At 37.9% G+C, this 15,424-nt stretch overlaps 1 protein-coding gene and 1 long non-coding RNA gene across 4 annotated transcripts; both read left to right on the top strand.

Annotated features, from left to right (window-relative positions):
- The first annotated feature begins 1,761 nt into the window (after positions 1–1,761).
- Positions 1,762–10,460, top strand: LOC149021979 (uncharacterized). Of its 3 annotated transcripts, none has more exons than XR_016172385.1 (5): positions 1,762–2,084; positions 5,092–5,209; positions 5,298–5,360; positions 8,348–9,475; positions 9,722–10,460. It is a non-coding gene; the product is annotated as an uncharacterized LOC149021979 (long non-coding RNA). The 3 variants fall into 3 exon arrangements; XR_016172386.1 differs by lacking the exon at positions 9,722–10,460 and having other exon boundaries at positions 1,762–1,865; positions 1,929–2,084; positions 8,348–9,712; XR_016172384.1 differs by lacking the exon at positions 9,722–10,460 and having other exon boundaries at positions 8,348–9,712.
- A 62-nt stretch (positions 10,461–10,522) lies between these two features.
- LOC149021978 (polygalacturonase-1 non-catalytic subunit beta-like) lies at positions 10,523–14,724 on the top strand. The gene is made up of 3 exons (XM_089147512.1): positions 10,523–10,571; positions 10,942–11,036; positions 13,759–14,724. The coding sequence occupies exons 1-3, from the start codon at positions 10,523–10,525 to the stop codon at positions 14,722–14,724; spliced, it is 1,110 nt and encodes a 369-aa protein (XP_089003638.1).
- The last annotated feature ends 700 nt before the right edge of the window (positions 14,725–15,424 follow it).

The following is a 15,424-nucleotide window of genomic DNA, read 5'->3' as shown; positions in this document are numbered from 1 at the left end:
TCTGGCCACCACTTACATTAATCCCTCTATCCCCTAATAATAGTTTAGTCCCCAAAAGCACAAAATTCTAGGTCTTGCTTCAATGAACATGCTTCAAGAATCATTTCATATATTTTCTTGTCCATCTCCTTACCAAACAATATATTGTCTACAATCTTCCTACTTTGTATCTAAGGTGATTGTGCAATTATTCCATTCACGCTAATGCTTCCAGACACTTTCAACATTTCTCCCAATATGTATGAAAGTAGACTTGACTTGCCTGAACCAATAGACCCTCAAACAATCACTCTCATACCATGGTACACTCGGATATTAAAATCTTTTAATGTCAGATCTGCATTGTGAATGTCCCATGAGAAATTCTCCTTAACCCTTGTTCATGGTGGTTGCTACCAAGACGATTTCTTTATGCCCATCACAAGACCTCGAGATGCTAATCCACTAAAAAGGATACAAGAAATTCAAAAGAACTTATATATGGATCGAGGGCGACCAGTAAAAATACATCGGTTTCTTACTCGTGCAAAGGAACTATTTCAGTAACTATCTATACTGCAACCTCAACACCGTCACTTGGAAGCTTCTTTACATTATTCAAATCAGTATCATCAAGACAAAGGGATGACAATATCCTATCAAGGGAAACTTTAGCTTGAACGACCACAGAGATTGTCTATGGGAGAGTGTAAATGGGCCCTTGTAATATTTCTAATGTTGCAATAGTAGATAAAACCTTACCTGACTCTAAAGGAATTCCTAAAACACAAAAAATCCAAAGTAACCATAGACACAAATAGAGGAGCATATATATAGATAAAGGTACTCATAGCCGATGTGTAAAGTAACTTTTTTAACCATCCTGTTTCAAAGTTTCTGAACTCAATTATTTTATCTAAGAACTTCATCTCCCAAGTATGAAGCTTAAGAATCTTCATGTTCCTTAGAGCCTCAGATGTCATCTTCATCCTTTGAGTCCATCAATTCCCCTTGAAACTTCTCTTTCAATTTTCCCAGCGGAATATTGATCAACATCAAAATCATTGTGACAACGAAGGCTACAAGTGAAGCCATCCCAACGTTCTTATACAAAATTAACAATGCTAGAGCAATCTGTACAAATGCACCCCCCCCATATGGCGTGCAAGTACCAACTGAAGATGGCAATCCTTTCTACATCAACACTAATCAAATTAATGACATCACCACCAGTTTGGACTTGCTTTGATTGGCTTGAAAGCTCGAGGCACTTCTCATAAATTAATGCAATTAATGAAGCACGGATCCTAATTGCCATCGTTCGTAACATCCCTTCCCCTACCTAGATCTCTAAATCTCTTGACATCCCACCCCCTTATAAATCACCAAAACTAACAAAAATCTATAGGTTGTGTTTGTAAGAGGTTTTTGCAAGGCCAATAATGGTGTTTTGTGTCTATTTTTTTAATTTTTATGTGAGGTGGATGGTTTATGGCGGCAGGGAGAGTGATTTCCAGCAAGGTGAAGGAAACAAATGGATGAACTAAATTCCTTCCCCCACTTATAGCTCTTTGAGAATTGGGTGTGGGGATATAATTAAAATGTTTGAATAATATGGGTAAAGGTACAATTGCAATTTCAATTTTTATATTAAGGGTATAATGGTAATTTTGCCTCCATCATTAATAAATAATACCCTTGAAATGAATTATGTCTGGAAACTCTAAATAAATAAATCCAAATCCAAACTACGCTTACTTCTCAACCTTTTGTTCCCCCACACAACCACTCTAAAGCAGCCGTGGCTGTGGTCTCGCGGCTCTCGCGGCTCTCGCCCGCTGCCAGAGCGTGACGCCCGGTGCAAAGGCCAGAGCAGCTGCGGTAAGGCTTCTTTGGGTTCCAGATTATCTCGCGGCTCTCCCCGCTGCCAGAGCGTCAGCTGCGGTAAGGCTTCTTCCGGTTCCAGATTACCTACGAGCAGCAGCAATCGGTTTAATACTTCCAGGTTTAGGATTCCTTCGAGCTGTAGTCGTCTGCTGGAAATTTGTTAAATTCTCAAAGGCCTCTCCCTCTGCGTGTGGCTACACAGATACGGGTACCTGCAGGTTTGTAGTTCCCACTTCCGTTATAGATGACGGTTTTTCTTCGATGCATTATCATACTCATCTTTTTAGCTTTGTATAGCTCATTGAACATGGTGCATGTTTCTCTTTCTTTGGCCAATTGATAAGCAAAAACCGAAAATATCTGAAATTGAAAATCCAAAACCACGCATTTCTGAACTTTGTAATTTTTAATAATATTAAATTTTATTAAACAACTGTAAGCGTACTTCGGTCTCTGCGTACAAAGGTTCCATCAATTTTTGGATTATAGCGACCTGCGGCCATTTTTCTTGATCTTCTCTAGTTTTGATTGGTAATGCAAAGTTAAAAATGTGCTTCTTGTATTAATTTTTCTTTGTCCGTGAGAGGGGGGCTAGGTTGCATGTTGTTCCATGTACTGGAAATGTGGATAATATCTCATTTGTTTTGGCACTTATTGTTGTTTTAAACTGTGGGTGCAGGAATCTATGTTATTACCCAGTTTATGTGTGTATTTTGCCTTTGTTGGTCCCCTGTTGTTTGAATCTACCGTCTGATTTCTCTCTTCTTTTTTTTGGTAACAAAAGCGCTTTATATAGGGAAATTGGGGATGGGATGCTACATATGCCACTGGCAAGGGTTTAACCCACAACCTCTCAGAGGAGAGGTGAAGTTCACAACCACTACACTAACTCTCCATTGGCAACCGTCTGACTTCTCGCCAACAGTTTTCGGTTTTTAGTGTTTAGTTTTTATTCACTCCCTATATTCTTGGGAAGTTCAACCATATTTTGACCATCCCCATGTTTTTTTCCATTTAAACATGGCCGTACTGTACCGATGACCATTTTCTTTGTCGATACTGTTTTAGTAATTAATATTATGACCTAATAAAAAAATTCTTGTGAGGGGAGGGTGTGTCTACGTCTACTGCCGTCGAATATAAAGAGGACAGCTTGCTGGGAGAGGCTCTCCAACCTCCATTGTGGCTCTATTGCAGCTCCTTATTTGGAGCTTTGAGTTTGGCTTATCTTCTTTAGTCTTTCTCCATGTACAAGCTTTAGCAACATCAACACATGATTACTCAACTTAATTTTGTTGTTTCTTTTAACGCTCTCTCTCCTAATTGGTTTTTAACAAAAATAAACCCAAATGATCCTTATTAGGATTGTGAATGGATATATTTATTTTGGCTAGGGATGTAAGAGGATGGCTGGCCTCGTTGCAATGGTAAGATTACTTCAATCTAACCAAGTAGTCATGGGTTCAAGTCTAGATACAACCTTTATACTAAGGTAAGGATTAGGCTGTGTGCATAATGACCCCATAATATGCACTGGGTTCTCCTTTTTTCTTTCTTGATGCTTTCCTTTTCTCTTTTCCCCCCCTTCCAATTGGCAATCTGTTACCTTCATTTAATTCTCACTGTTTGATGCGAACCTCGCCAAAGAATATGAGACCCGATGATCAATTAAGGACCCCAAGACCGTTCTTCAAAGGATTTGGATGTGAGACCTCGACCTGATGCTTATAATTAAGCAAACCCTTAATATGTGTAGACGCCACAATCAGTTGTGGAAGGATATATTGGCTATGGTTGACTTCCCAAAATATGGCAATTAGTTGTTGTTTGTCTCTTCCTTTATTTGGTATTTCCCTTTATGTAATTTCTACTTCCCTTTCTCTTGTAGATCATGTTTTTTCTTTTTTTGGTAAGGTTTTCTTTCCTATCTTCCTAGCTATCAGCCTATATAATATACTTGGAATTCTCAAAACGACACAACAATTTTAATACAAATCTGAGAGTTTATATTCTTTTTGGTTCTTGACCAAACTTGTTGAATTTATCGGATTTTCGTGGCGTTCAAATCAAGACTTATCAATTAGCCTTCCACAACTGATTATGGCGACTTTACATACTGAGGTTCTTGCTTAATTATAAGCGAAGGGTTGAGGTCTTACATCCAAATCCTTTGAAAAAGGGTCTTGGGGTCCTTTATTGATCGTCGGGTCTCGTATTCTTTGGCGAGGTTCACATCACTGCCCCCTCCAAAGTACAAATTTCCTCCCTTGGGATACTACTTGTAATGATGGATAAACCTTTTTAACTGTTGCTCAGCAAATCTTACTTTGTTAAAGCATTCTTCTTTCTTTTTTTTTTTTTTTTTTTTTGGGGGGGGGGGGGGAGGGGAGGAAAGACAGCATGTTAGTGTTAGCTATTAAGTAATTTAGCTTACTGGAGTTCTTTAGGTGGTCTATCCTTATAAGTAAAGGAAAAGAAATAGATATTGCCTTATTTTTCTGATGGATCTAGAATGGACTCCTATTTCCTTTACACAACTTGTTAGACTAATTTGAATGTGTAATTTAGAACCTTATAGTAGTTTGCTGATTTGGTTTCCTTTTCCATTTTTGCATTTTGTCTTATCCATTTCTAGTATTGTCTTGGCCTCCTATGCATTTTAGGTCCCCTCATTTAGTTGGTAAAACTTGTGATTGTAGTTTGTTGTTGGCTTACTCATGTTTCTCTTCTAACATGAAGACTACAAGGTGGGATTGGTCGTACACTATACATATGATTGTGGTTATTGTTGTTTTTTGTTGTTGTCTTGCCTAAGTTTCTCTTTAACATGAATATTACAAGGCAATAATATCATAAATGAATATGTACTAAAGAAGGCTGCATGTAAGAAGGCTCCATTAAAGGGGCTGAGTATCCTTGTTGATGCTCAACAGTTTTGTCCTCTGGAACTTTTTCTGAGCTTCATGTATTAGCATCTGGTTCGACCCTTATCCGACAATTGAAGTTGCAAACTTGGAATCCAATGTTGTGTTTTTCATTTAAGGATTGGCTGCCAAATTGGAAACCACATCTATGTAGGTATCCTTCTTGAAGGATGGTGGTGGCAACAATTGTACATGATTTAAAAGGTTCAGAATTGGATATTAATTCTTAGAATGAGTTACCCTCTAATATTATGTTTTTGATTTTATGTTGTATTGGTTACCTATTATTGTTCTCTTGCAGATGATGTATGGTCAGATACCTATGCAACCAAACCCTTCTTTTAATTGGTGCATCATAGTTATTATTTATATGGAGAGAAACCATATAACAATCTCCTCTCTTGCCTAATAATTTCAAGGTATTGCCTTTCTTATCTTATATATCATTGTTCAACCTAATAATTTAGTGGTTCATGCAATGAAGTTATGATCAGCATTCCATTTCAGATAATCAATGACATTGAGGATGTAGACACATATCGGATGAACGATTTACCAGGGGATTTAAAGGTTTGTCTATTTTGTCACGTGCAGTTAATATTTTTTAAGTAGATTACACAGATTTTTTTTCTCTATTTGTTGAAAATTGAGATGAAGTTATATAACTCTATAAGCAGAAAGTAGTGATGTGCTTATTTATCAACATAAAAAAAAACAGCCCAACACCAGTTACATGATTTTGTACATCTAATAGATACCAAACACCCCCCCCCAAAAAAAACATCAAAAAAAGAAAAAAAGGTTCGTTTTGTTTTTGGTCTCAGTGGTTTTGGAATTGTGATTGGACAGGCCATATTGGTGAAATTTAATGCATAAACTTTCAAATAATTGAGACCCACAGCTATATTCACCTTCCATGACTGGGATATCACCATCTTTTGGCAGAATATAAACAGGAAAAGTGGAATTAAATAATCGTATTTATGGGTCAGCTTTACACTCAGTTTGAAGGCCAATTGATGTACAATTGACAAGCATTATTTGCATTCCTGCATATCTTCTTTCCCTCGCATGCTCAATTCCTGTGGCTTCTCCTGTAACCCTACTGTTCTTGCTCTCAGTTTCACCCATTGAACATTTTGAAACCCCAGTGTCCTTAATCGTTTTGTTATTTCTCTCGGTGATGTAAACCAGGTCTAGGGTTGGGGGTATTTAGTAATATCCATAGACTTAGGTTTTGCCCGGGAAGATCCAGCAAGAAGGGAAGGGTTTTGGGTACTCTAGGGCTTGCTGTTTCAGACTTGTATTCTCCTGAAAACTAAATTCCAGATTTGAAATTTGAATTCTAAAGTCAAAGTTAGGGTTATGGTTGACTTGGCTAGGGTAAGGGATGGGGGAATCTTTGCTGCAACTGCAGTTCAGAGCTACTGGAGCTGCTGTTCTGCAGTTTCAGAACTGAGGGGATTTGTCTAGAATTTGTTATAGGTTCAGAACTTGAGATAAAGTCAGATTTCAAAAGTATTAAAATTCTGCAGAATCTCAAGGAAGAAGATAAACTACAGGTTTTTCTAAACTTATGGAGGTAGGGCTAATTTAACAGCAGGAGTTGTTCCTAGGGTTCATGCGATCCTAATTGAAGTGAAACGGGCTGGGATTAAGGGTTTTCTAGTAGGACTAGGATAGGGCTCCTGTGAGGAAGAGGGGGAAAGGGAGACACCACAAATGACCTTTTTTTTTTTTTGGGGGGGGGGGGGAGGCTTAGGGCCTTTTGTAATTGAAGGGGAAGGAGTAGAAGGTGTATGCAATGGGTTAGGGGTTGTTCTAGGCCTAGGCTAGAGGAGAGGGGCTGGGATATCTATGGTGGAAGAGGGGAGGGGTTCTAGGGCATGCGCAAGGAAGGGGAAGGGTGGGGGATGCTGTGAACTTACTTGTGACTGCTGGGGCTGAACAATGGCTGCTAGTAGAAAGCTTGATGACTTGAAATTATTTGCTGGAATTGCAGAACTGAATGCTAAAGCTTGAACAAAGTAGCTCTTAGACAACTGCAGGGTCCCCCTCAAAGGAAACTCTCACCCCTTGGCAGTAACACTCAATTCATTAGTCGATCCAATCTGAAAACAACATTACATGAAGATGCTATGTATAGCCTGAGAATAAAAGACGTTGACTCAACTTTGGACGACTCCATAGATAAGGATCCAATTACATCTTGGAGTGGACTCTAAATAATAAAGCAACTTCTAACAGATGAGATAAGGAATTTTATCTCAACTAATTCCTACTCACTTGGGACTCATTCAAAACAACTTTAACTCCAAATAAAACTCTCCGAACAAGACCAAACCTAGTTCAAATTGCAAAATTGGACTCGACTAAAATTCTGAGTTTCTAGAATTAATTCCAGAATAAAAATAAGGGCTAAATTGCCCCAAATACCCCTCAAAAGGGGTTCGTCCAGCTTAGGGTGGCTTCTTGGAGCCACCTTGGGGGTCCCACTTGTAGTTTCAGTTTTGGGGGGGGTCTTTGCGTTCACATCACTCATTGTACATAATAGACATGTATTGGAGATACTATGCATCTGTAGATCATTGGGGAAGCCTAAGTTTATCTGATTAGAGCAAAAATAGGTAGACCTGTCAAATTGATCTCTTTGCTTTACATGGCTTGATGTAGCCTTAATTGATCGACGGTCTGTTAACCAAGTTCTTGACACAGAACCAACTCAGTGGGCAAAATAACTTTGGGGGGGGGGGGGGGAAGGGCTGGCTTTAAAGCTTACCTACTGTAGATTCTTGTCTTGGAATGCAGATTTGGATTTGATAAAAAAACGTAGGCTGAATCCATAGCCATAGCTAGATCTTGGACGTTACTCACCAAGAACCTATAGTAATCATCAACTTGATGTTACTTATATAGAATGTGGACAGATTGAAACTAGCCAAGGAGTGAGCCAGCTAGGAGCAGTTTTGAATCAGCTTTGGAGGCCAGCTTGAACAAACCAGCCGATCCAACTAGAATGTCCCCTTGCTCCACAGTTTTGACCAGCTTTGGAGGCCAGCATGAACAAGCCAGCTGGTTCCCCTGTCTCCACAGTTTTGACCAGTCGCCTTGGACTATTTTAGAGGACAAAACATTAACAAAAGATGCCAAAACATTTTCACCTCACTGTTCACATAAACAGTCTCACAATGCCATATTTAGCTTAGTGGGTATATTAACAGAGTATCTCTGGGCTCAAGATTCAGACTACCTTTAGGTTTTATTCTTGGGAAACTTAATAGCTTAGTTTGGTTTCTATTTTAGTTTGTACTGATTTCTACCGAAGTTGTTCATGCATGTGGCTGAATTAAACAGCCTTGTAGTTTCTATTTCTTATAACAATCTATTGTCATTACCAGATTAGTAGTTTCTCTTTTCAGTTCAGGAAGTTTCTATCTCTTGTCCCCACTGTCAAGGTTGTCTCCATTTCATAGCCACTGCATGTTCTTCTGATGAATAATGTTTTAGGATCAATCACAGGGTCTGGTCTTATTATGTATCAAATGGTTATCCTGCAGATAGAAGCATGGACAGAGCTAAAGAGATGAACTTGATTGCGGTGCACTCAGAAGTCGGAAACTGGTGGGTTGAAATCTCTAGGAGGATCTCAGGTAGACCTGAAAACTGCATCAAAAACCATGCCATGAAACACAGACTTGAAAGGCAGATTACGGCGATCCAAGTAGTCTGTTGCTAGAGTGTATTAGAAGAACTTGTAATGTAAAAGACGAAGGTGTGGAGAAAGTTGCAAGAGACATTCAAGAAACACAAAAAGATTACACCTTCATGGATGGAAGTGCTGCTGAGAAATACATGACATATTTCAAAACCCTGAACTCTTGAGCTTCCACTTTTCGCCTTCATCGTATTGCGATATCAGGTATGGTTTGGAAGGCCAAAATCCGAATTTGGAATTTATAGAGTTCCCTATTTAAGTAAGTGAATAGAACTGTTCTGTTCAGTAAATGTAGTGTAAGAATTTGTAATGTATAAGACGAAGGCATGGAGAAAGTTGCAAGAGCTGTTCAAGAAACACGGGAAGATTTCTCCTTCATGGATGAAAGTGCTGCTGAGAAATACGACATATTTCAAGATCCTGAACTCTTGAGCTTCCTCTTTTTGCCTTCATCGTATTGTGATATTGGATATGGTTTTTAAGGCCGAAATCTGAATTTGTAAGTTAAGAGTTCCCTACTGAAGTAATAGAAATGTTCTGTTTAGTAAATGTAGTGTAAGAACTTGTAATGTAAAAGACGAAGGCATGGAGAAAGTTGCAAGAAACGTTCAAGAAACACAAGAAGATTTCACCTTCATGGACGAAAGTGCTGCTGAGAATACATGTAGTGTAAGAACTTGTAATGTAAAAGACGAAGGCATGGAGAAAGTTGCAAGAGACGTTCAAGAAACACAAGAAGATTTCACCTTCATGGATGTAAAAGATGAAGGCATGGAGAAAGTTGCAAGAGACGTTCAAGAAACACAAGAAGATTTCACCTTCATGGATGAAAGTGCTGCTGAGAAATACATGACATATTTCAAGACCCTGAACTCTTGAGCTTCCTCTTTTCGGCTTCTTTGTATTGTGATGTTGGGTATGGTTTGGAAGGCCAAAATCTGAATTTGGAATTTAAGAGTTCCCTACTCAAGTAAGTGGATAGAACTGTTCTTTATTTTCTTTTGTCGTTCAATTTTTCTATGTTTCTTGCATCTTCATGTCATCATCTTGGTGAAGCAAATGACCTAATCATGATTGGTGTGCAATACAAAGACGGATTGGTCCCAATATGTTGGCCGTCTCCATTTCATAGCAACTGCATGTTCTTCTAACGAATAATGTTTTAGAATCAATCACCGGGTCTAATCATATTATGAATCAAATGATTTTTCTGTAGAAAGAAGCATGGACAGAAGATGAAGAGATGAACTTGATTGCCACAGTTAGAAGTCGGAAACAATTGGGTTGAAATCTATTCCTTGAGTGCTTCTTTTTACTGAAGATTCTTTTTATGGTTTTCTCGTAGTCACTTTGTGAATAACTCAGTTTGTGAGGATCCTTAACTGACATGAGTGCCGTAATTTCTTACAGTATTCCCAAAATGGTTGGGTCTGTGGGGTCTTGTTGGAAAGTGGTGACTCTAATTGTTACTTTTTATATGCTTTATTTATTGTTAGGTAGTTTATTGTTCAAACTTCTCTGTTCAAGTTCACTGTTACTAAATAGATATGCTTTTGATGAACAGATCCAAGCAAAGTGCTTAACTACTCATCATTCCTTATTGCCAATTGAATGTGCTTTGAAATAATCTTCATCTTTTTGTTATTCTAGTTGCATTTCCATCCAATTCTATTACTGCTGTAAAGCATTTAAAAACTGTGGCCAGATACAAGGGAGCAGCAGTGCCAACTCGTTTTGCATAGTTGCTAGCTTTCAAGAAACTTGGAATGCTACTGATGAGACCGAATTCTGGGATTAGTTCTCTGAGATGTAGCCTTCTTTGATGCTTCAGAATCCGATATTCCTCCTTGGCGCAACGTCGGAATATCAAACAAATAATTTTGCTGTCTTGTTGGGAAGTTAGGGATAGAAGGAGATAGATAAGAGGAAAGACGGGATTCTAGCACAGAAAGTTATGTTGGGGGGGGGGGGGGGGAGAACTCTTTGCAGGTCTTCAAAAGCTTGGAAGAATATCGGCATGGGCAACATGCAACTCTGTATTATCAAGTGGCAACTGATGCTTGAAAGTACTTTTATCCAGCAATACAATATGCCCACGAGAAAAAGAAGATCCAGCTTGTGTGATATCATAGCTGATGATGTAAAAGCAATAGTTCTGTTGTACTTGTGACAGGGATCCAGCTTGATTCAAGTGACCCCTTCTCTTTACTCCCCCCCCCCCAAAAAAAAAAGAGAGCATGTCCACACTGATTGAGTATTCTGTCCTAGGAGTAGGTAGGGTAGCTATCCTGTAGTTTTAGTGAGAAGTCCTAACATGTTGGTGAGAGGAATATTCAGTACTAAATCATGGTTTGCAATTTATTGCATAATTCACATGCATATGCCTACGGTTTCTCATTGTGTTTGATGGCAGATGAATTCCTACATGTTCTCCAGGCATGGATGTGAAACATCTATTTGGAATTCCTAGAACAAAGAAAGGAAGAGCTCAGACAATAACTCATGCTGCTGGGAGGAAGCCAATTGGTCAGGTATATTCATCATGGTGCATTTTTGAATACGTATATACATTAAATCACAATAGCTGTGATCATGAGGAGTGTGTGCATAAGCATCAAATTGAGTGGTGTGTTGGTCACTTTGCCAGTTTGCCCCAAACTGTTTTTGGTTGCAGTTGCCATTGTCCTAAATAAAGTCTTTTTCACTTTATCCAATACGATGACAGACTTTTTTCTTCAAAGCTTTTGAAGTGATTCTTGTTGATGCTTTCTTTTGGACCGGTGAGGATGTGAAGAAACTATACCAGATTTAATGCTAAAGTTCATATTGTTCATAAATTGTTTTACTGGTTTTCAATTCTGTTTGTTTTCAAAGGAGGACCTGAAGGTACTAACTATCTCTGATTGTACAAACATATATCCTACATTTGCCTCTCTTGCATGAGTTGTCATTATTTCTCCGTTTGAATTCACTTGGTCTAATGCACATAATCCCCCCTCAGGAGCTTTTGGGTTGGGAGGTTGAGAACTCTTAATAGTTGGTTAATCATGTTTTCATGCTTTGGATGTTAATGGTATCTTGATGACATCTTTTTCTGGGCAACTTTCATAACTCAGATTGTCAAAAGAGAAGGGGCTTACTTCCTAGGATTTCAAAGTGAATTACTTTATAGAGTTTTTTACATGCCCTCCCCTGGTGGATTTTGTCACAGAGCTTGTGACCAAGTTTTGAAGTACTGCATATTGATAATACATTGGTCTGGTGATTTTAAGAAACGTCTTGATTTGTGTCTTATTGCATCATAGGTACATGTCAATGAGTGTGGGATTGAATGGGAATGATCGAAACGCATATGAAATACTTTAATTTAAATAAAAAACAATTGATGGTTATAGAGTTAATAGATGATCATTTAATTGTTACTTACTTAAACATGTGTAATCATAACCACCAAGTTTATGAAGAAAAAATTCATAACCACCAAGAAGACATGGGCTTCTTAAGATCAGATTTTATTTGTCATACTAATGAGAAATTCTAAACATGAAATGGCGGGTCACTTATCACCTGCCATTTTTGCAAGGAGCAAATAAGTTGGATTTTTATTTGCGGCAGCAGCCAGCTGGATCCGATTTTTCCACATCATCAATATATGATCGGATGGCTGAGATTCAACTGATGATGACTTATCTGTAAATATATTTTTCCTTTTTTTACATTTTAAGGGTTTAAATTTTATTAATTTTTCTCTGAGTTCTTCACGATCTTCACCATTTCTGGAGTTCGACTGCTCTAAGGGTTTGGTGCATTCAGGGAAACGAGGACTTGAGCTTGAAAATTAATAAAATTTAAACCATTAAAATGTAAAAAAAGAAAAATATATTTACAGATAAGTCCTCAGTAGTTGAATCTCAGGCATCCGATCATATATTGATGATGTGGCAAAATCGGATCCAGCTGGCTGCTGCCGCAAATAAAAATCCAAATAAGTTAGGAATAAAAGGAGGTCCACAAATAGAGAAGCTGATCAAATGAATTTTTAGGTAGATGAGTAGCACTAAAAAACTTGCAACCTCAACTACAGAAAATAATAAGTTTTTATGCAGATAAGAGTGAGCTCAGATTGAAAAACTGACCTGATTGAAAACCATAAACCATCCATCCAACACATAAAACTACATAACCTGATGAATGGTGTTTTTTTTGGGGTCCTCTGCATGATTATCTTGTATACAAGAGATTACAGTGAGAACCCTAATCTACAGACCCCATAAAATGAAATTTACAATCCACAATTGACAGAGGAGCCAGGGAACAATCATCAAGCTTAAGAGGGTGCAAACCATGCAATCCCTACATCAGAAAGTTCAACCCTATTTTTGGGGACGAATTTGCAAAACCCCTAGTGGATGTGATATGAGATGATGAATGGAGTCCTAACATCCCCAGGGGGCTGGTTCCCACCAAATGTGTATGCATGGTACAGATGGTCGTACTAGAAACATCTAGTCACTTATGCAGATTTCATTGCTCATTGGGCTAGAAAGTTTAATATCTCTAGAATTTGGTAGAATTGCCCCTCGTATTTCATGTTAAAGAACTCTTTTATTGCCTCCAGGGATCTTCAACTTCAGCTGGAGAGTTTTATATAAGCTTACTTTTGGACGGAAAAAAAAAATAAAAAATCTAGTCAATTAGGTCAGTGGCAAAGCCTGTCTTATACTTAAATTATATACAAAAGAAACTATGTAAAGTCATAACGGAGGATCCGTAAGTTGTCGCAGATGAACTTCATACCCAAGAAAAAAATGTTTCCTCAAAAATAGATAACAAATAAAATATAAATGATACCAGACACTGGAAAATGAATGCAAGCCTATGTAGCAGGAACATATTCTTACAACCAGGATAGGAGCAAATATTTCTCCCTCCCACCTGGTAATCACAGCCAGAGAATTTTTCACCTTTAATAATGCATTTAGTCCCCTCTTTTATTGGTTGGTTTAAGATCTTTGTAGTATAAATTCAAGTACCAACACATTGGGGGCACACACAAGCCAACATATTCTAGAATCAGTTTTAGCTCCACCATGATACATCCCAGTTTATTGCTTGGACTTCAACTGGTGGCATATTTTAGTGTAAGAATTTGATACACTTCAATCATCAATTCATTCAATTTTTGTTGCTTCTTGTTTGCTGTTTTTTCATTTTGTTTGATTGTTATTTTGAATTTTGCCCATGAAATTGTAGGGCTATCGAAGTGAAAATGCCTTCTTACACTATTGGAAAGAGCATGTAGGTCTTCCAGACCCTCCACAGTGGTTAGTTGCAAAGGCTTCTCCATTAAATGTCTATCAAATGACAACTTTTATAAAACTCTTGGAGGAAAATGAATTGGCTTCTCACCTATTTTCATTCTGTAAGTTGGCTGACGTTGTTTGTTCCTCAAATGCGCTAGTAAAGAAGACAACAAACGACACAGCAATGCCGCCGGTAGCCCAGTGGAATTGGGGCAAATTGAAATATGATTCTCCAAATGAAAAACCCCTTTTAGTTGCCAGCCAAGGAGGTTTACCGTATTTCCGAAAATCAATGGTGAAACAAGGAAGTTTTATATCTATCCCTGATCTAAGAGATCCAATATCATATAGATCGTTCTTGCCACGACTTCTAGCATCAAAATTTCCATTTTCCATTGCAAGGATTAAGGAGCTCAAGAGTCTTTTGGATGTAAGGGACAATTCAAGCATGAATGAGTATATTCAAGACACTCTTGAGACATGTGAGAAAAGCCACAGTCCAGGTGAAGAGCGCACCTGTTTGACTTCTACTGAGGATCTCATTGATTTTGTTATCGATAAATTGGGGCACCATATATCTATATGGAGTACTGAGAATATCAAAGGATCTTACGAGAATGCCACAATTGGAGATGTGAAGCTCATCTATGGAAATCTCTCAGAACCACCAATCTTGTGCCATAGTCTGCCATTCCCATTTCAAATATACTATTGCCATATCATTCGTATAGTAAAATTATATGCAGTTGATATACATGCACAGGAGGGAGTGAACCATGCGATCATGGCATGTCACTATGACACATCAACTTGGAATTCAAACCACATCGCTTTTAATCTCTTGGGTTTTGGTCCAGGCCAAATTGAAGTTTGTCATTGGATAGTCGAGAATGGAGTGGTTTGGACAAACGTCTAAGAACATTTTAGGATTTGATTAACTTCCAGTTCTTTTGTTTGTATCACATATTATGGTCATATGTTGTTTGAAGGATAAATAATGTTCTATCTTTTTTTAGTTTTTCTTTCCAGTATAATATGAATAATGATCTATATGGACTCGCTTAAAATGACTTCCATGTTCTCTATAATTTCGTACAGAAAAAAATATTTCAATCTGAAATAAAAAGAAAAGTAATTTTTGTTAGTAATAGATGTACTTCCTTTTTCAATCAACTTTTTCCTTGGACGGTCATGTTTCCTAATCCAAAAGTAAAAGGAATGGTTTGGCAAATGGAAATGTCAAATGTTCCTAAAGCCACATGGGTTGTTAATGTGACCCAAAAAAATGTATGGCTTCAATTCCTCACCCCCAAACAAACCCTTAAGAAAATGATTTGTTTTTTTGGGAGGGGGATCTGAAATACTTTTTGTGTTAATTATTTTGGGTAACCCACTTTTACTGTTTTTCAGTACATAAGTTTTTTTTATAAATAGAGGATGTGGATTTTAACTATACCATCAGCAAGAGTCGAACCTACGACTCTTCAAAAAGAGGTGTGGGTAATGACCAATCGAGCAACCTTGTGATGGTAAAATGGTAAAAATGAATTATTGATCTATTGGTTAGGTGTAGCCTCTTTGCTAGCACCACATTAGTCCATGACTCTCTCTTACTC

This window comes from Hakea prostrata, chromosome 3 (genome assembly GCF_041222555.1).
Source record: "Hakea prostrata isolate BN-2017 chromosome 3, UWA_Hpros_2, whole genome shotgun sequence".
Lineage (NCBI taxonomy): Eukaryota > Viridiplantae > Streptophyta > Magnoliopsida > Proteales > Proteaceae > Hakea > Hakea prostrata.
Note: the sequence above shows the minus strand (reverse complement) of the source record. Positions and strands in the feature narration are given on the sequence as shown.

Excerpts from the sequence above, each read along its gene's own strand:
- LOC149021978 (XM_089147512.1), top strand. The coding sequence starts at position 10,523 with ATGGGCAACATGCAACTCTGTATTATCAAGTGGCAACTGATGCTTGAA. Across the intron at positions 10,572-10,941 it reads GTGGCAACTGATGCTTGAAA|GCATGGATGTGAAACATCTA; the intron begins GTACTTTTATCC and ends CATGTTCTCCAG. Across the intron at positions 11,037-13,758 it reads GGAGGAAGCCAATTGGTCAG|GGCTATCGAAGTGAAAATGC; the intron begins GTATATTCATCA and ends ATGAAATTGTAG.